Genomic DNA, 21,281 nt, shown 5'->3' on the forward strand with positions numbered 1-21,281 from the left:
CACCTACCGCTGGTGCAGGAAATACGTTTATTGTCTAGTAAGCGTGTGTTCTGTGTGTATTAACTTACTAAGGACAGCAAGGTTTCAGTAGGCCCTTGGGCCTACCTTAGGCCTTTCAAGTATTGTAACTTATTGTAACTTCTGTTGAACACAAAACCCCCCTTGTACTTACAGAACAAAATACTTCACGGGAACTAAAGGCACCTGATGGGAGTCAGAGCACAGGGCCAGTGGAATAGTATGTCTAGAGCACAAGGGTGCTTTGAATCACCCCCAGTACAGCAATTCACGCCCTCACTTGTCAAATGGTTTCTGTTTAACGCTACACTAAGGGTATAGCGGACCTAAGAAAGCCAAAAAGAAAGACCACAGAAGAAATCTTTGAGTCAGCACTTGAAAATAAACAAGAGTAGCAGACTGCCTAGAAAAATATTCAACATAAGAAGCTATTTCTGCCATTTACAGACAATTAACTGGCGTGCTGTGGGCCCCGTCTCCTCCTATCTAGTATTCGGGATCCTGCTCACGTTTTCTTCCAGCACCTTTGTGAAGAGAGAACCTCAGAAGCCTCACTGAGGAGCATAAAACAACTTTATTACACAGATCACCCCTGCCCCAAAGGTCTCCACATGGACTGTCAAACAGTAGTTGAACCTACATCGAGACCGTAACGAAAGAAACTGTATTTACTCGAGGAATCGTAACTGCGTGGCGTTTTTCTTTTTAATTATTCTTATCATGAAGAGAAACTAATTAACTGCAAGACTGCATAGGGAATAAGGCACCGCAGATAACGACGTGCCTCCTTACAACAAATTACTGGATTGTTTCGTCCGTGTAACTTTGGGATAAACTTCCCTGCCAAGGACTGTAGGTTTGATAATGAGACATCTAGCAACTGCAATAACCTGTCTCCCATTAGAGAAATAAATTATCTGCTGGTATGAGCCTCAGCTTAACGATCATAAAAATTTAACTTGAAAGAAAGTATATGTAGACTTTACGGCACGGTCTGTCTCTAGAGACTTATTGAAGTAATGCATGGTGTTCTTCATTTCCATTTTACCACCACCCTCAGATTTCATCACAAAGCTCAGAGCAGCAAAAACAATGCAAAAGTCTCTGTTGAAACGGAAAAAAGAACCTTAAAACCTGTAAATCCAAGAATCAAATGTAAAGCTTGATTCAACCAATTAAACATGGAAGGATGACCTCAATACACAGAGAAAAATATTTGCCATTTAGGGCACAATTTCTATAAAAAGAGTTCTCACTTAGAAGAAGAAGGCATTTTAATGAGCTTCGTAGTTCACACATTCAATTTTCTTGAAAGGCTTTGGCATATGCAAGTTAAAAATCACTACTGAATCTTTCATTTGTTATTTTTAATGGAAATTCTGACATCTCGTTTTGATAGGGAAGAAAAATAGTAACAAAAAATGGTAGTCTATCTCTAGTTTATACTTACTGTAACCTTCAATCCTTCACAAGTACTGAAGAGCACTTGGAACAATGAACCAGTCGGGCTACTCGACTGTCTTACCCTTCAACATCACTGTATGAAAAACACGCGGCATAACATCGGGTTAGTTGTGCAAAGAATGAACTTTCCACCCAGTATTAATTAACTCCCAAGGAACATAATGGTATGCTCAATATAGTGTACTATGTATAGTCATGTGTGACACTGATGATGTGACAAAACCCGCGGAATTAAAGCTTTTTGTTCCAAACAACCTGAAGGACAAAACATCGTCCAAGAAATAAGCTGAAACTAGGTATGGCAAACAGAGCCGGCCAGCTTCACTGCGTGTCTTCCCAAAGCTAAAAAGTCATCTCTACAGTATTATTCATATTTCAAATGTGCATTTTAGTGCAAGGCAGCAGCATAATGAACAACAACCTGGGAAAGGTGTCGATAGCAACCTCAGCTTGTACTTTTAAAAGCCATTCTGTAAGGAGAAGTATTTCTCTCCATAAAGCAGCAGCTGGCTCAAACCCCCATCAACGTGATCTTAATTTATTAGAAATTCGAGCTGAAAGAGAAACCAGCTTTTACAATTCCCTTAGTTCTATATCAGTTTCTACATTGTAGATATTTAAGACACTGCTGCTTAATTTAGTAACATTTTCATTATCTCCAAGGATTTCGCTCAAGAACATTTACAAGGAAAACCATTTGGGCGAATTGTATGGGTTACTGGTAATTTGGTTTTGTCTTTCTTAATGGTATTTTTAATATATGTATAAATAAATCACAAAGCTTTTTTGAAATTAAGTGTAGCTCATCTTCCTTGCATGTGCAGTTATGGAGACATCACCTCCCACCCCCCTGCAATTTAGCTACGAGAGCTTCGCCCCAAGGATCTGATCTTCGTCCTCATTGACACCTAACCATTTGGGGCTGGTTTGCAATCTTTTTTTCAGCGCCATAAAAATCTGTTTGAACACCATGCAGCACCTACGTAACAAACTGATCATTTTTCCAAATGCAATCAAATTGCCTAGTAAATTATAGATGTTTCATGTAAAAGAATCTTGTGATAAACGGTTGCCGGGTACTTGGAAAAGATAATTTAAGAGAAAAAGCCCACCTAGCAACACTATGAGCTCCAGCCCATTGCTGCTACCCCTGCTGTGTTGCTGCAGACAGCTTGTCCCCAGGACGGTGTCCAAACCCAGCGAACGGCCACATCGGTGGTCCTTTGGTGTCCTTCCTGCCCGTCCCAGGTCACGGCGCAGGGCAGAGCTCGTGCTGGGAGCACCATCAAAGAGCGGGACTCATTTCAGGCCCCCATCCCGTGCCAGGAGCATTGCAGACGCTACACCCATTTCCCGTTCCTCATCCTGGTCTGTTGGGGGGTGGATGTCACGCTCTGATAGTTGAATGTGTCACACATACCTCAGCAGCATGGTTTGTACCAAAAAGCATCTGTTAACGTAATGAGCGCTGGGTCTGTGAAGCCTCCACAGCACCTCACCGGCCTGGGGATGGTTCACACTAGCGGGGATGCTGCTCTCCAAGGCACACACAGAACCCCTGTCTTCACCACCAGGTTCAACCATCACCCTGGACTTGCACTGACCACAGGGGGTGGACTCTGCCCAAGCCTGACCCCAGGTAAGCTCAGAAAACCAGCCCAGCCCTAGTCTGGGGGAACATTTTCCCCCTTTGAACACTGAAAAGCAAGAGGAAGCAGCAGTGCAGGGATCATTGCTTGGGAAAGCTCCCCAGTCCTTGGTACAATGTTGGGTTTGCACTGCTCCCTAACGCTGCCACGGAATTTTCAACATTTGCTTTGCTACAAGGGAATCATTCAAAACTCCAGCATTCATCATTTTTTGAAATATGGTTGAAGAAAACACGTTTTTGGGCATCTATTAAGAATTGTAGCAAGCTTTACCCGTAATAGTCCTGAACTATGGCAAGGACTGGACTGTTCCTCCTGGTCTTAGAAAAATAGGAACACGGGCCAAAAAATTTACAATGGATCACCAACTGTAGGGCAAGGTTTAGAACCATGCAGAGGGAATGAAAGGTTCTGCTGAGCCCACGTCCTGCAGAACAGCACTGAGCAACAGATCACAGCATCTTTACGCACAACAAAACCGCAACCTTTTGCATGGTGCAAAGAACCATTTATGTCTGTGAAAGTTTACATTTAGTATTAAAAATTACTCATCTCATGTAGATGGGCAATTTGGGTCTCCAGGTAAAGCCTGAGCAAGTGATGCAGTCTTAAAATAATGCTGCTATCTCCTTCCTCCCCATTTTGTGTCTGTTCCTGAACATTTCTTTATCACTTTTCCACCGGTTCCATTATCCTTGAACACAAGTTGACTCAAAAATTATCTATATTCATATGTAGTTAAATTCACAAGCAAACTATACAATTCCATAAACATTAAACTATACTTAAGAGCAGCAGCAAGGACTAGTAGAAAGTCTTTTCAGATAACACAGTGAAGTGCAATGCTCCTGACCAAAATTACAGTGAATTCAGCTTATCAACCTTCCCAGCATCAGACTCCTCTGACTGTGTTCCTTTTGCATCACTGCGGAGCAAAGATCATTAACAAAAGTCGCCTTTATAATTTCAAGGGAAAGAAATAACATATACAAAGCTGTTGTACTCTTCTTACTTTAAACATCTTCCCCCAGAGTTCAGAGATAAAAACAATACTTTGTCCCAAGCACACGTCACGGACGGCATCAGGTTTAGTGCAGCATCATCTGAATCTATAATTGAAGTGCAGCCTACTATCAAAGATACAGCACTGAGCTTAATTAGAACAGAAATCGATAATCTCGAAGCCATGTGAAAGGTTTTAGCAATTTCCAGTGTTGGTTCAAATTTCTGCCCTAGAATTGTATCCAATAATGATGGAAGCTTAATGCAAAAGTAAGAGTTACCCAGACATATTATTCTGTTGCTACAGAATTTGATGAGCTTTTCAAACATCTTCAATCTCTTGAGAACTGTATTATCTTTTATCAAAGCATCTGCAGATCTGGTCAGATGTACCTCTGGAAAACAAGTATAAGATTTTCTACATTAAAGCTCTTCCTTCTTAACTGTTTTGTTTGGAGTTTAAAGAAAGTCTTAAGTTTAACTCAGGCTGGTTAGTAAATAAAACTGAATAAAGCTGCTCTTTGTACAAGAGAGGGAAACTAAACAGACAGGATTGAATGTTCCCACTTTGCAAGCTCAACGGGAAATCAGGCAACTGTGACTAACAGGTATTATAACGATGCAACAACCGAGTCCGCCTGTTTCCCATGCACTAAGTTTAAAACCAGATCTTTCTCAATATTTTTTGAGATGTTGACAAAAAGCATTAAAATAAGATGTTTAAAGTCCCGTTTCTCAATGCTAGTGTAAAGGGGAGCCCTTTTTCAAACTATTTTGAAAGCTTCATCGACAGCTTTAGACCATATCATCCCTGAGTATAAAAAACAGTAACTAAACCCATAAATAGAAACAGAAAATAACTCATATAGGAGCATAATCCCAACTAGTTTTTTAAGCTGAGATCTTGAAATACAAAATACTTACAATATAGACTTGAACTCGCTTTCTTTTATTATCTCAATTACTACCCAGCCCTTGCACAGAAAGCACAACAAATGTTTTCTTGCAAGCTATGTATTTTTTGCTAGAATGAGGATTTACGGTTAGCATAAAGCTTTTCAGCTATACTGAAAATATTTCTAGTGTTTCCTTTCAAAACACAAAATTAATAATTCTATCAAAACCCTTCTGCATTTGTTTTTTCCATACAATTTTCTCTGGCAGCTCGAACGTGGTAGCGATCGGCCTGTTGCCATGTGCAAGCTCTCATTTCTCACTACAGATACCCCAAAATAAAGCCTTCCTTTCTTACTTTTAGTTTTAGTACATTAACACAGCAAGGCATTTACGGCATAATATTTAAGATATGCTATCAGACACTGAGTGCTGTCCTAAGTGACTCAAGAGCAAGTCCCAAAAACATTGGAAGGTAATAACATAGACAAAAAAAAGCAATTCTGACTCTTCTCACACAAATGCAGCGACTGACTTATTTTTAAGACTTCAGACCCGCCGTATCAATTTATAAGGGAAATGAAAATGGCATTTTTGGGTGTGTTTGTTATTATTCTGGTTCAGCATTAACTGCAGTACGTATTTCAAGAGCAAGCTCCCCCCGAGCGAGGGCAGGCGGCAGGAAGGCCGGGGCTGCTCCGACCCGCGTCACGGCGTGCGCACAAATCCCAGGGGCGCTGGGCACAGAACAAATCTGAAATATTTCCCAGATGAACAATGAACTTATAACCTTGTCAGTATTTAACTGCCACTCCGGCTCTTCCCAGCCGCAGGTTTTAGACTGAACAGCAGCAAGCCAACTATATTTTAAATACGTTTACTACTTGTTTCCCCACCTTTTCTTTCATCGCTTTCCACTCTTATCTGACGGAAATACTACGGATTCTTTCATTGCTGGTGAGCGCAAACCAAATTTTTCCAGTGCTCTCAATTCATTACGTGCGTTGTAAATAAGTGTGGTAGCCAGCACCATTCCTCCCCCTGGCAAGGGAATAACACTGGCAACACAGCTCAGAGGAATCTGACTTCGTACCCAAGATTTTCAGACACCAAATTATTGTTTCCCTTCACCTACCCTGGCAAAGGTACCTTGGATGTGCTTGGCCCAAAACTGGGATGACATACGCTCACTGCACCCAAGATAAACTCAAGGAAAAGTGATTAAGTACGAAGCTGTACACACATTTTATCCATTTGATATCCACCACTAACATCTACCTCAACATGGATGAGATTCAGAAATGTTAAGCTTTAGATTCTCTCAGCCCCAGATCCTCCCTCAGGACATTTCACGTTCTCTTCCATATTCAAACCACTTCTTAAATGAGCAAGTCAAATACCAGGTGCGTGGCACATGGGTACACAACATCTTCAGTTTGCACACACATAAGTAGAAATTTTGGTCAGAATGATCTAAAATAGCTCCAATCAGCCTAAAAAGAGCCTGGTTTAAGTGATCCATAGTGCCTTAGAGCTCACAAAGTAGTCAATGGATGGTGGAGGGGCTGTGAAGTAGAACCAGCGCCCACCACCCCAGTGGGCAGGAGCGGCTGGAGTCACCACTACACACACGGTTCATTCCAGGCGCTTGACAGAAGCTACGGCAAAACCCACCACCTTCCAAGAGATACTCTAGATTCCTAGTGCTCCAAACTCCCTGTATTTCTCAAAAAAGAAAAAATCCCTACTTATCATATCAAAGAATAACTAGGTTTAGCAAAGGGTTGAAATTCAAAGATGTTTCACAGATAAAGGCACAAAGAAGGTCACTAATGACAACAACAGGGATTCATTTATGATTCTTTCTGTTGTTCTCCTCAAAAAGGTAGGCTACTTTAAAAACACTCTTTCTTCTCTCCAAACCCACCTAAAATATAAGTGATTTCTCAAGTGAATACCACTACTTACTTTCACAAGTAGTGAAAGGCTACTTTTTCCTGTGTTCTCAGGACCAGTACTGTGCACATTTTGCATATTCATCAAAATGCTGCATTAATTTTCCCATCATCCTCTGAAACAAATGCAATTCTCGTAACTCTAGCTCCCAGATACACACTGAGGATAATAAAGTTGGGTGATAGTTTTTAAAGACACAAGGTAGCCTGTTCAACTCAAGGTATAAGAAAGAGATGATATCTTTAAGTGTCGCCAGTAGGATGTGAGTAAGCTCCATTAGTTTCAGGTACCATTTGAAGGAATGACAGAAGAAGCTCAAAGCAAACTCAGGAAGTTATTAGGTGGGGAGAGATGACACTTTTTCTAGTCTAGATGCAAATGGTAAGTGATCAGATAGCAGTTACGCCAACTATTCCACCCTTCGCCAAATTATAGTAATGCAGAAATACAATTGCTCTCTATAGTGACCTCTCAAAGGAAAGCAGAATTAACATTAGAACTAGCAAGTAAAATCAGAAATTCAGCTTTCCAAAATGCATTCAGTATAATCTTTAATGTATTTTACTACTCAAGCATTACCATTTCTTTTTATTGTGCCAGGCACGCAAGAAAAATTCAGCGTAAAAGAGCTGGCAGAACATATTCTAAATCTTTATAACCAAGTAAAGAAATCACATTAGTTTAGATAAGGAGCAAAGAGTGATCTCAAGATCACTTCCATCCCCCAAGCGACCTGGTTGTATATCCTACATTGAGGTTATAATCTCACTCATCTACGACTTGCTTCGCTTAATTGCATCGTATCATTAATATTATTAATTTCTACCACTGCCCATAAAGCTCAATGCCTCGTGTCCATTCTGTAAAATATATGGGTGGGAAGTGAATTAAAAGCAGCACACACTGAGCTGAGTAAAACCATCATAAAGCTCAGGAAAGCATCAAGCATGTAAGTATTTCAAAAGAGGGAGCATCTACCTTTATTCTTTTGGCCCAAGAAACAAGGTAAGAAAAACGTGGGGGTTTTGTCTGCATGACCAGAATTTCTTGGCTTTCAAAAACCTCACACGCCTGTAAATTCCTGCTGAACAATTTCAAATCAATATCAAGATCCAATTAATAAAAAGGACACATTCCCCCATGAAAGCAAAAAAGGTGAAGAAGCCAAACTTCTACCCTTTTTTTCTCCCACTCCCTAACAAGTCTAATTTAATTGCACAGGTTTTTAAATCAATGTTATCAAATTTTCAGTGCTGTTCCTAGTAAAAATAGCTTTCAAGAGGAAGAAAAACAGTTATACACACAATAAATCAGGGTATTACTAAATAATTACTTATCTTGGGTTTTATCTTCTGTCAAGCTCTTCAAAAACAACAGTATATTTAAGGATTATGCAAAATATTTTATGTACGTCCTTTTCAAGGCTGACCTAAGCAGCAGTACTCTAGGTCCATTTTTAGATGTGATCAGCCACATTAGGACCTTGGTCTGCCTTTAGAACAAAAAGTATATGGCATCAACCACATTTCATATTATATGAGAACATAGAGCAGATTTTAACCACGCTCAAGATGCTTTTTGTAAGTAAATTCCACGTTTGAATATTAATTAAATTATAAGCAGTTTGACCAAGAGTGGCACGTCACACAACAGAACCGAGGGAGGTTTTGTCTGGTTTTTAACCGATCGCACAACAAAACTCTTGTGAAAATTCAGCTGGGATCTGTTCTCTCTGAAAATTAAACATTTGCCCCACCTTGCACGGAAAGTTCGGCCTGCGCCTCGATGGTGTCGTTGCCGTTCTCCGCCAGGCAGGTGTAGGTCCCGGCGTCCTCCGCCACAATGTCCCCGATCTCCAGGCTGCCCCCCGGTAGCAGCACCAACCTTTCCGAGCTGCACAAAACAGGACACAGGGTGAGCTGAGGGCCAAATGCACCAAAACCAGGTGTTCCCAGAGAAGCACATGCAGGACTGCAGTGTCTACGTAACCCAAAGAAGTGCTTACATATCGTATTCCTGGGCGCCATTTACAAGGAGCCACGTTAGAGAGGAATTTTTAACTAGATGTTCAAACTCCAGAATTGGCTTCACATTGAAAATTAACTTCAACTATATCAATTCCACAAGAGCAGCTCATCCTTTCTTACGCTTTCAGCTTCAGTTCTTCTTAATTAAATGCGTTTCACAGTATTGAGACAATAGGAACTAAAACTTTAAAAGTTAAATAACACAACCACATCATAAAAAAAGCACATTTTGCAGATACAGCTGGAATGATTGCTTGAAAAGTCAAATGAACTATAACATGCCAGACTTATGCTTGTACAACATAATAACAGCAATGTATATTGTGTTACGTAAATTAATGGAATTTTTGTAATAAAATAGCTGCTTCGGTAAGATGTCAGATTTCAGAATAAGGTACAGGTTGAAAAAATTCAAAAGACAAATTGAACAAGTTGGCAAAATTTCCATAGAGAATTTTCTCCCTCTGACTTGTAAAGGGTGGGGGAGGGTTTGCACTTATAGCTGATCTGCTTTTTACGCTGAATGTAGCATTCTATGCAGTACCCTCAGCATCCTTCTCCCCTTGCAACCACCATTCCCTTTCACGTGATACACATTTGTATGAGAGTTCTCCAAGATTCTTCATTGCTCCAAGTGTCCACAGTAAGATGTCAATACCAATAGCGAAAACACCAAGCTGAGACACCAGATCACGACTGGATGCTCATCCCAAGCCATTCTTAATTGCAGTTAAAAAAAAAAGTATATATACATATATATATATATGTAAAAGAGTCTACCTGATGGCTTCCTTTCTCGTATTACCAAGCAATGGCTCAGCGGGCAGGAATGGACTGAATTCTTTCAATATATTAACAGCACATTAAAACAATTAACTTTTTTGATCTCTCAAAACCCACCAACTAATTATTTTCTCCATTTGAAATTCTAGTGGAATTATGTCAGTTGAACCAATGCTCTTTCTTACTCAGAAAGGCAAATGGTTAGGACACAAAGACTTTTGACTCACCTAAGTAATTACCACATAATTATTGATTTATGATACTACTCTAATTGTTCATCAAATTTCTGGTTCAATACATTTAAAAACTGAACAAACAAAATCATTATTGGAATGAAGTGAAAGAAGCCAGTCCTAAGCATGTCCAGGGAGGGATCCTGTTTCCGTGATCCAGTAACAGGAGGATCACAAAGTTTGTTCTGCAAGAAGCATAGGGAATTTGAGTGAAGATGTTAATAAATATGAAAATATTTATTAGGAGCTTTAAAAAGAGGAAAAAACAGTAGAGGAGTTTGTGAACAGCACCGCAAAGAGGTTCAGGCTAAGAGGAAAACAGCAAGTTTGTCATTAAAGGGGCTTTTTGGAAGCGCTCAACAGTGATTCAAGGGCATAATAAGGAGATGAGAAGATATATCTTGGATTATTTTGATGGTATTTTATTGCCAGTGCAGCCAAAAAAAAACCAAGCAGAAGCCCCCTGTTGTGGATCAGACGAAAAACTAATATGTAGAAAAAAACAAGAGCTCTATTGGTAACCAAAGATAACAAAGGATGATCCATCTCCCATCTCGAGCAAGAAAAGCCTGCACAAAGGAGATGTGAACAGAAGCTGCCAAAACTCTATCACTTTTTTCCCCCCTCTTCTCCCACTTCCTTGTATTCTATTCAGATAAATTCATTAGATTTAAACCACGCAAGCCTGTTAAGTCAGCACAAAGAAACTAACGCAAAAGTCTTGGACTACACCACCTCCATGGCAAATGTGACCATCTAAGAAAGTTCTAAGACATCTAAAAACATCTAAGAAAATGATGCTCTTCCCAGTTCTTGAATCTCTTTGTCTGTATCTGGACATCAACAGTCCACGAACACAGAAGAGCTTTCCAAACATTGTCAAGTTGAACAGAATGGTGTGTTAGACACGTTAAGGCTGCACTAAAACCATGCCTAAAGAAAAATAAATGAGGAAGACAAGTCTGGACCGTGACGCATACATACAGGCAGTTCTGCATCTCCTTTTAGTATGTAAAATACCTTATCTGATTATTTTTTGTAGCTTTCAAAACAAATTAAATTATCCTGACTGGCATATAATCCGCTGAGGGCTAAAATAAAAGAAGGGCTCAGTACTGCCAGTTCTGTTGAATCTCTTTATCAATGATCTGGACGAGAGGATCGAGTGTACCCTCACTAAGTTTGCAGATGACACCAAACTGGGTGGATGTTGATGTGCTGGAGGGTGGGAAGGCCACACAGATGGATCTGGACCGGCTGGGTCGATGGGCTGAAGTCAATTGTGTGAGGTTCAACAAAGCCAAGTGCCAGGTCCTGCACTTGGGTCACAACAACCCCATGAACGGTGCAGGCTGGGGAAGAGTCTGGAGAACAGGAGCTGAGGGGAGACCTTCTGATCTCTGAACTGCCTGAAAGGAGCTTGGAGACAGGGGGGTCGGGCTCTGCTCCCCAGGAACAAGCGCCAGGAGCAGAGGAAACAGACTCAAGTTGCACCAGGGGAGGTTGAGGGTGGATTTAGGAACAATTTCTTCCCCAAAGGGCTGTGGGGCATTGGAACAGGCTGCCCAGGGCAGTGCTGGAGTCACCATCCCGGGAGGGTTGGACAGACACAGATGAGGTTCTCAGGGACATAGGGCTGTGCTAGAGTTGGGTTATGGTTGGACTCGATGATCCTGAGGGTCTGTTCCAACTGAAATGTTTCTATGATTCTATGGAATGGAGCCAACTGGTAAATGTGAAACATCCATCAGTGACAGGACGCAGAACAGGAAGGAAAGTGGTGTGGAAAGAACTGACTGGAAGTGAGAAACTGAGACTAAATCACACAGGAATGCTAAAAGGCCCAGTGTGATTTTGATGCTGTATAATGCTTTTTTCCGGATATCCACCAACTTCTGTTGTTATCTACCTAAAAGCATCACGTGCTTTACGATGCTCATCTTCCCACAGCCAGCCTCTGCCAAAGTGGAGTGAGGCAGCAGCCTGTCATGGGCACTGACCAGCACTTCACATGGTAACTTAAGTGTAAAACAACTTACTAGATCTTGTCACGTTAGCAACAACGGTTTGTCATGCAGGATCTCACAAACTCCTTGTACACAGCAGCATTTACATGAATTCACTTTCTTTTCAAGAAACAAGGTCATATAGTCTCGGCCATCTAAATTGTGTGCTATACTTTTATTTACCAATATTGATCCAATGCAAGTTCACTGCTGCTAAAAGCATGGAAGAAAACAACTAATCTGTCAGACTCTTTGGTGATTCCTTCCGTATGTATTAGTTGTGGAAGAATTCCAGACTTCAAAACCCCGTGCATTTATTATAAAGTAAAACCTTCTTAATTTTGTAAGGACAAGGAAGCATTTCCACACAAGAGCAAAGCAATCAGATTTCAGACGCTGGAGAGAAAAATCAGCTAAATGTAGTAGTGGTAACGTAATTTCAAGTGTCATTAAAAACAACAAGGATTGATCATTCAAATTGTCAGGTAACAAGAAAATCAAATTCAAGCCTTTTACATGCATTCCATACAGCCCTGAGTTACACACTCATTATATACAATTACTTGAGCTACTTGGATACCTAACTCATACACTCATTTTATGCTTCATTATCACAAAATATAGTGAGCCTTTATTAATTTACTGTATTCAAACAGCCAGTTATACCCTGAGGTTTCAGCTTCTTTTTTTCCTCTTCTAAATTACTATTCCCAAAACATCTTCTAATCTGTTTGCAGCCTCGGTAAAGTACAGCAGATAAAATTAGACAGTAAATTAGATTATTTCGTGGAATCTACTACCAGAAAAATCTCCATAATTACTCTGCTATGTTTAACCTTTACTGAGTTGGGCAAGTGTAATTCACTTAATACAAATCACTCTGAGTGGCTGGCAAACAATAACATGTAATAACTGAAAGTATAACACATCCGCATCAAGCATTAAGAATATGTATGTGGTCATACAATTAAAGACTTCATTTGAACACATACAGCAACAGCATTAAATTGATCTCACACATGCAACCTCAGCTTTCTGATCCACTTTAGACAATTATTAACCATAAAACCACGTTACAGTTTTTTGCAGGCATTTTCCAACATAAAATGTTGCTGAGCTGAACAGCCCCAAACCACCAAAGAGTCTTCTGTGCTTCAAGAGCCTTAGTAAAATAGGATGTTATTGTTCAGGGTCCTTCCAATTGTTTATTTTCAGATGAACCATCTAATTTAATGTAACGTTTTCAAGAATTTGAGGCACATGCATTTGTAATTTCTCCCATATAAGTGTCCAAATACACATCAAGATACACAATATATGCTGTTTGAGGTTTCAGAGCGGAACATCATTCTCCAAACGGCTGAAACCCTGTGCCCATCTCCCAGGCTCTGGAAATCCACTTGTGCAGCCACCTCACCTGAAACTTCACTTCCCAACCTCACAATCAGCAAAAGCACAAAACCGCTCCTGTATTTACAAAAAACCAGAACCTCACACAGTGGATCCTTAGCCAGACATTAAAAACAAAGCATAAAAACAAGTACGAAAGGCTCAAAGTTGGCAAAACCTGAAAAACTCTTCAACCTGTATATAACTAACACTTCCATTACAGCCTTTTGTATCAGGTAATATTAAAAATATGGTGGAATCACTGTAAAAGTTTTCTGTAAAGGACATCAGATCTATTCAAATAGCTGGACACTTGACCGTCCATTGCTCTCAGTTTTTTCTCCGTTCCTGGCAGAAATATTCTCAGTTTACGGAGGAAATCCAGCTGAAAAAGCAGAATGCATTTGCACATTGCTGAACCACATATATGACAGGGTGGCCAATGCTAAACTGAAGAACTATGAGCACAATACACTATATCAAAGATCATACAACAATTAATACATATAATGGGCTTTTCTTCTGTTTTGCTCTGAGCTTACAGGCTAGCTTCGCGTTGTGAAGCTCTGGTTTGGAGCTACAGACGCCAGAAATCTCAGCCTAGAATAGGGTTTGGCCTTTTCCTTTCTTTTCTAACTAGGGAGTTTTGAGAAAATTATGACATATCAAACATTACTAGCTTGACTAGTAAGCCAATTCAACCAAAATTAGTTTAGAAAGCACTTTATCAAAGCAAACTCATTTCACAAGATACTGCATTCCAGGCTGCTTGTTTGAACCAGTGCCAAGACTGCCAGCATTCCACTTCACCCGGATTTATCCACTCACATCAATCTCATTGCAGCCTTTGACAAACACTCCATTGAAATTCAACGCCTTCCCTTTTTTCAGGTCTTCTAACAAATATTTAATTCCAAAAACTCACCACTCCAGATCCTTAAAATTATGCTATTTTTTCATATAAATACAGGCTCCTGTATAAATACATATTCTCCTTAGAAATGCAGCTTGAAAGGAAAATGTTTAACCTTGTATTGGCTTAATTGCCACAGTTAAAAAAGACAAAAATAAGGTTGGTGTGCCTAAACCATTTAACAAGGAGTAAAAATCAGGGACACAACTGACCATGCAATCCAGGCTAACCCCATAGTACATAGAGATGGGTACAAATATTTATGTATATACAGGTGTGTATACATATATATGTATGCTAATGGCTGCAGTGTGTGTGTACAGACAGCAGCCATGATTTAAGAGCCTTTCACATGTACATTGAAACTCCTCTGGATTAAATGGACCGTTTTTTCCTTGGGACAAAGAAAAGTCATGCTCATAAGAGAAGTCTTACTTGGATATCAAAAGGGGATTTTAATACAAATTAAAAGTGATTTCATTTGTAATTAAATTAACAGAACATGCATAACAAGATGAGGTACCTATTTTGCAGCAGTCTAACTGCTGGCTTTACTCCAACAATAAATCTTAATGTTTAGTTCTAGAGACTTTCTGGTTACTCTGTTCTAAAGCATCATACAGCAGCTGTCAAGGCCAAGGAGTTAGGAATTTTTTGTTGTCTACTGTTTGAATCTGTTCTCTGCTAAGCCATAGTCATGAGTCGCAGGCTTCAGAGTTTTGGCACAGTGTGATCACTTAAACAATGAAGGAATCTTACTGCTACAGAGGGGAAAAAATCCAGTCTTCTACTTTACCTGCCTTCAGACTAAACTCCAGAATGAGCACACTCTTCACTGCAAGAAAAAATCCACTTCATCAGCAAGGTAACTCTAGTCACTCATGTCCAGCCTGCCCAGGAAAGCTCCTGAGGACATGGATGGGACTGTATCCGGAGCACGAGTTCAAAATTTGGGTCTGCGTTGAGGGAGCTTTAACCCACACCCAATGCAACATAACCTGGGGAAGGGTGGCGCAGAGGGGCACCAAAACTTAAGATATTACAGGATATCATCTTACATACAAGAAAAACAAATTAATGTCTTACCAGGCGCATTTATTATGGCATTTCATCACATTTGACTGTGCAACCCTAATGATTCCGTACAGTTCTTTGTGAGTGATTTCTTATATTTACGAAAAAACAATGTAAATCATGTGCCATCAGACTGACACGGAGACAATTTCTCAGTATTAGCAGTGTTAGTCATTACCCACAGGAATTTGCATTTCCCAGATAAAGACAGTTGAAATTATGAGCCCCTGGATTTTTTAATTTAAGAGTTGACAAAAAAGAGAGATCTATTACCACCACTGGTACTGCAGAAATACTCCATATTCCTCTAGCTGCTTTCTGTGGCAGCCATGCCCCAATATAACTTTAACCCTAATTGTTTTACAATTAACTTGTTTCCACATTAATCTCACCACTGACTTTGAGGACACTGAGAACATTCAAGTATCTGTTTGTAATTTCCTTGTTCTAGCATGTTCATTAAACAGACAAAAAGATAACTTTCCTTGGTAAGACTTGTTTTGGTTTATATACATCTTTTCCACCCTGTTATTTTGAGTGAATACACCAGCAATGACAGTGTATAATAGAGCAGTTTTCACTTAATCCATTCCTGAAAGCCTGTTTTTTTTAAATCATGCCTAACATTTTAATATTCTCTTTTAATGAGAAATTATGACATTCTGCTTATTCTTAAATTCTTATGGAACATTTAGACGCATATTGGAACATCACTACCCAAAGAGTAATGCGAGTGCAGGGCTTCACACACATAATTTGCCAGCATGAAGAACCACCAGCTTTTATGCAGTGTCCTTATTCCCTTAATTGCTTCTTTTATTCCAGTGGCAATCTAAAAGTAATATATTCTTAATAACCTCCCTGCTTCAAATAAGATTTCCTGGTTTCAGGTGCCTACAAAAAAATGAATACGCTGAGATTGTTCCGTGAGCCTCATGAACCACCTTACCTGCCACAAGACTCCGTCTAGAAGCTTCTGCTTTAAAATGACGCAGAAAGCAAATTGTGCTGTCGTGTAAAACAGTAACTCTAGCTGGATTCCTACCGTTACATAAAAATATACTCACCCTTCTGTGATAAGCTCCTCTTCATTTCTTGTCCACCTGATGTAGGGAGTTGGAAATCCTACGGCAACACACGGAAAAACTGCACTTTGCCCAGTAACTCTAGTTAGAGAAGACGGCTGCTTCGCAAACCTCAGCTTCTGCGGCTCCTCCGGATCTGCAAACGCGTTGGAAATGACAAAGTCGTCACCAGATGTGGAATTGGAAGACGATCATATTAAAAAGAACAAATGAAACATCTGATTTCTTCTCTGCATCTTCACAGGACTGAATCATCATCTTAGCTACATACGGGGTTTTCCCTCCTCCCACATGAATAACTCTTTACCATTTCCTCCAGACAGGCTAACTGGGATTCTGACTCCTCCAACTCCCTGGAAAGCAATGTGGGCTGAAAGCTACTGCCTTGAAGCTGGAATTACCACCAGCTAGTAGAGCTTTAGTAAATAAAGGTGCAGTTTGACTTTGTCCAGCCAACCTCAGGCTTTTAGGCACTAGAAAATGAAATTACTGCAGTAAAGAGTCAACCCTAAGTGAAATAAAATAACTAGATCATTCACATGCTGAAGTAACACAAGATTTACACTAAAACAAAAATCCACCCTGGTTCTCCATCCCTTTGGAAACAGTCAATCCTCTGAAGTAGTTTTGCTTTGAATTGGGCTGGAGGTGGGGTTGTTTCATTTTTCTCCTCCCCCTTTAAAACAAGCACAAGCAAAATTCCTACTTAGTCTTTACTCATTCTTCCCTACAGGAAAAGGCCCTTTGTGAGATCTGAAAACATACCCACCAATAAAAGCAGTGTACTCTGAACTAAACTGCCAGGAACAAATATCCAGAACAAAAGGCTACTTTTCCACTTTACTAAAAATCCCCATGACTTCCCAAAGGTAACCTTAGGACACGGTTCCCAGAGCTGCAACCAGTTCATCAAGGGACCCCAGTAACACCTTGATGGAAGATGCAGCTTGTAACCTTTGTCTCTGCGATACCTCCTTGCCCCATAATTAAATGAGTTACTACACACCAGCATTTCTGTCAACCGCTCAAAAAACCCCCATGTTTATGCTGCATTCACTGGAGTTTTCTCAATACAAGCTGTATGACAAGCAAGCTCCAGCATCGGACAAGCTAATTTCGGTCCCCTAAATGGGGCAGGCTGTTGTGTGCCTGCACTATTTTTGCTCGCTGAAGCCCATTCTGTGCCCATCACACACAGTATTTGGTCCCTGTTTCACCTGGGACACACATGACACCCCCAGGAAATTCTGAAAGTTCTTGGATTCCATGTTCTTCAGCTCAAAGTGCTAAAAACACTAACTGAGCATTTACAGCGCTACACCAAGGGCGTGCACGTGTTTCAAGGTACGATAAGGTCGCCAGGGTACTGGAGAGAACCAGGTGCAATGGAAATCACGTTCCAGAATTGTCCTGGGCCAAAGGGAGCCAAATTCCAGCGATCCTGGATCGTTCTGTCTGTCTCAGGCCCACACACGAACCATCACAGCAGCTCTGCCCACATTCCCAACTGGAAGAAACAAGTCTGCTTGCTCCAGAAATAAAAGCACGTGTGAACAGGCGGGTAACACAGAGAGTGACGTGGAGTGGCATATGGAGCAAACCGAGCTGCAAAACCCAGGTCTAACAGATTGCCAGCAGGTAATGACACCAGGGAGAGCGGCTGGTACGAGTCACCGCTGACACAACTCATTAGCGCTCCGAGCTCACAAAAAGGAGTTCAGGTCTCAGGTTAGTGCAAGCTGGATTCAAAGATTAAAAGTCTTTATTTTTTCTTTGCATTCCTATATTTGAAAGCACCTGCTACCAAGCAGCAGAGCTCAGAAATGCAGACGGAGCTCCACAGATAAAAACAGGAAAAGCAGAATGCTGCCCATGGATCCAAATCTGTGTGATGCGAGCACATGTCAGGTGCATTTCGGGGATTCAGAAGCAGGGTGGTGTCAGGCACACATCAGATATAAAATGAATGGAGAAGAGATTAATTCAAATCCTTCTTTCGTACACATCTCAGACCAAACAATCAATTATGGGGCCACTCAAGATGAAGAGAGATTTCTGTTTGACAGTTTAATCCCACCTCAAAAAAAAAACGGCTGCTGGGAGGGATTGCGCAAAATTTAACTCTATCAGCACTTTCAGACTCATGACCAAGCAAGGAAATAGCGTTATTTGTATTCTCTAATAGCGTTACACTTCATCAACTTCAGCAAAACATTATAAAAGCAAGTAAACTATACCTGGAACCATAAGAAATGGAAAGATCAACACAGTATGGAAGAAGAATTCCAACACAAAGACTAATTCAGAAGAGACAGCACAAAGTTCTGGAAGTAATTTGGAAAACCCGTACAGAACACAGCCTGTATTTCCCTAGGTTTGGCAAAGCGTGGTTCGTGCTCCTGTCTTATTCTGGGTCAATTTTCAAAGCTTTGCGTTAGGACATGTGGTGACACACAGTAGTGTCACACAAACAGAACACCCTAAATGTAGAAATAGGACTGGACTTTTTGTTTTAATTAAAAACAAAATCCAAACATTTCAGCACAATAGGCATAGCTGAACCTTTCAAAATGAAGTCACTCCCCTTTTTGTGTTCTGGAGACTTCCCACAAGGGTCCAACGTTTAAAGAAACATAATGTCCTAAATATTCCGACAATTAAAACTGCCTCAGCTTAAGCATCCCAAGCGTGAGGGACTAAGCACTAACTTCTTTTGGAAACTTCAACAGTATTTTAAACATGGGATTCAAGCCAGAGAAATTAGAAATCCCCAAATGTTTCTACTCAAACAGCCAATTCCCTCTTTGGAATATGTCACAATGGAAGTTTATTATTGGTGACTTTTAAAATGAAGACTTTCCCAAAAAGCCCTTAAAAGCTAAACCATTAAACATGACAAAAAAGTATGTGCGAATTTTTGGCCTTTTTCCAACCACCGCAAAGAGCTCAGACGTTGATAAATGACTTTGCTTTTCTGTTTCCCACCTGCAAGATACAGGCTGATGTTCCCAAGGCCCAAAATCCTTCAGCGTTAAGAGCCCACACCCACTTCAAGTTACGCACAGAGAAAAAAAATGTACATAATTTTTTTCAAATAAAAGCAGATTAGTACCTGGAAGAATCTTGAGCTCGGCTTCATCACTGTATTTGGGGGTCCCACCGCTTTCAATGATGCAGCGATAGAGTCCTCCGTCCGTATCAGTAGCATTGCTAATAATTAGAGCTCCACTTGGCAACTTAAATACACGGTCGTCCAGAAAGACGGGCTGGCGATCCTGCTCCCACCTCACGAACGGGGCCAGGTCGACGTTGACTTCACAGTTCAGGATTGCACTGTTTCCTCTGTAGACGGATGAGGATTCCGGCTGACTGGCGAACCTGGGAAGGCCTGCAAATACAAAATACAAGAGTTAGAAATAAATAAACAATTAGAGGCAACCTGACAATGGCACCAAAGCTTTGAAGTCCAAGTCAAGATTCATGAACCTAGTTTAAAAATAATTAAGCTGCTCTCCAACTTTCAAATCTTAATAGCACAATGCTAAATATAGCTGGTGTAAGGGTAAATAAACCTATAATAAAAAGCAGTGATTTAAAACCAAAAGTTTTAGGAACAAGCAGACATTGAAAAGAACAGAAGAGGAGACTGAGGGGTGACCTCATTCATGTTTACAGATATATAAAGGGGGAGTGTCAGGAGGATGGAGCCAGGCTCTTCTGGTGACAACCAATGACAGGACAAGGGGCAATGGGTGCAAACTGGAACACAGGAGGTTCCACTGAAATCTGAGAAGAAACTTGTTTGGGGTGAGGGTGGCAGAGCCTGGCCCAGGCTGCCCAGGGGATTGTGGAGTCTCCTTCTGTGCAGACATTCCAACCCGCCTGGACACCTTCCTGTGTAACCTCATCTGGGTGTTCCTGCTCCATGGGGGATTGCACTGGATGAGCTTTCTGGAGGCCTCAAAAATGGGACTAGGCCTGGAGGTAAGCTCTGCTGGTTCTCCGGAGTTGCTGCTATCCTTAAGGAACATACAGCACAAGAGTGGCAAAAACTGAGACAGTGTCTCTGCCTGGTACATCTGAATAAATACAGTCTGAACCATATTTTGTAAGAGCTTCTGCTTGACTTGCAGAGGAACACAGATGCCCTCTAGTTCTGACTCAGGAGACAGGATGGAGGAGGAGTTCTGGCACCTCCAACACTCTCATGTTATCAGTCTACACGACATCTTAATTTACATTTACTGCCTACAGGACTGCTTATAATGAGAGGGTTTTTTTCTGATCGGCTTCTAAGATTCCTAATCTTAAAATTAGAAGTTTAGCCATTAAGAATAAGCCAAAAAAGTCAAAAAGTATTTTCTACAGCTTTGTCACCAACCATGTCTAAGTAAAGGTTTAGCTTCACAGTAATTTAATTAGACCATGAAATGGAGCCTGAGGGTGTTAAAGGACCAAATCTCACTGAAATTCAATGGAAACAGGATATCGCTTTGAAGATTTCAGCTACAAAAAAGCCTTGCATATAGCACCATAAGGTAAAAATTGCATTTATTCTTACGTAAATATTTCTCTCTCATGCTAGTGTAACAAGAACTGAGTTTCTCCACAGCATAACACCGAGGCATCACTACCACCCCGACCCGGCAGCGCCGCACAACAAACCTGTCACCTTGTGAGGAAAAACGTTCTCCAAAAATACCCAAATCCCACTGAATGGCTTCAGGTTTGGTTTGGGTGGCCGTGGCCCAGTGAGCAGCTGCTGGGGTGGCTTCTGTGACAAGAGCT

General features: G+C 40.8%; 1 protein-coding gene across 11 annotated transcripts in view; it reads right to left on the reverse strand.

The window, feature by feature from the left end:
- The window catches only part of NEO1 (neogenin 1), a 160,943-nt gene that overhangs the window by 71,560 nt on the left and 68,102 nt on the right, over nt 1–21,281 (reverse strand). For all 11 annotated transcript variants that reach the window (XM_065077127.1, XM_065077122.1, XM_065077126.1 and 8 more), the window contains exons 3-5: nt 19,606–19,881; nt 16,476–16,629; nt 8,740–8,876 (exon numbers count right to left, since the gene is read on the reverse strand). In XM_065077127.1, the coding sequence (XP_064933199.1) occupies nt 8,740–8,876; nt 16,476–16,629; nt 19,606–19,881 (567 nt within the window). The remainder of the gene's footprint in view (nt 1–8,739; nt 8,877–16,475; nt 16,630–19,605; nt 19,882–21,281) is intronic.

The sequence above is a fragment of the Columba livia genome, chromosome 11, assembly GCF_036013475.1.
Source record: "Columba livia isolate bColLiv1 breed racing homer chromosome 11, bColLiv1.pat.W.v2, whole genome shotgun sequence".
In the NCBI taxonomy this organism is placed as follows: Eukaryota; Metazoa; Chordata; class Aves; order Columbiformes; family Columbidae; genus Columba; species Columba livia.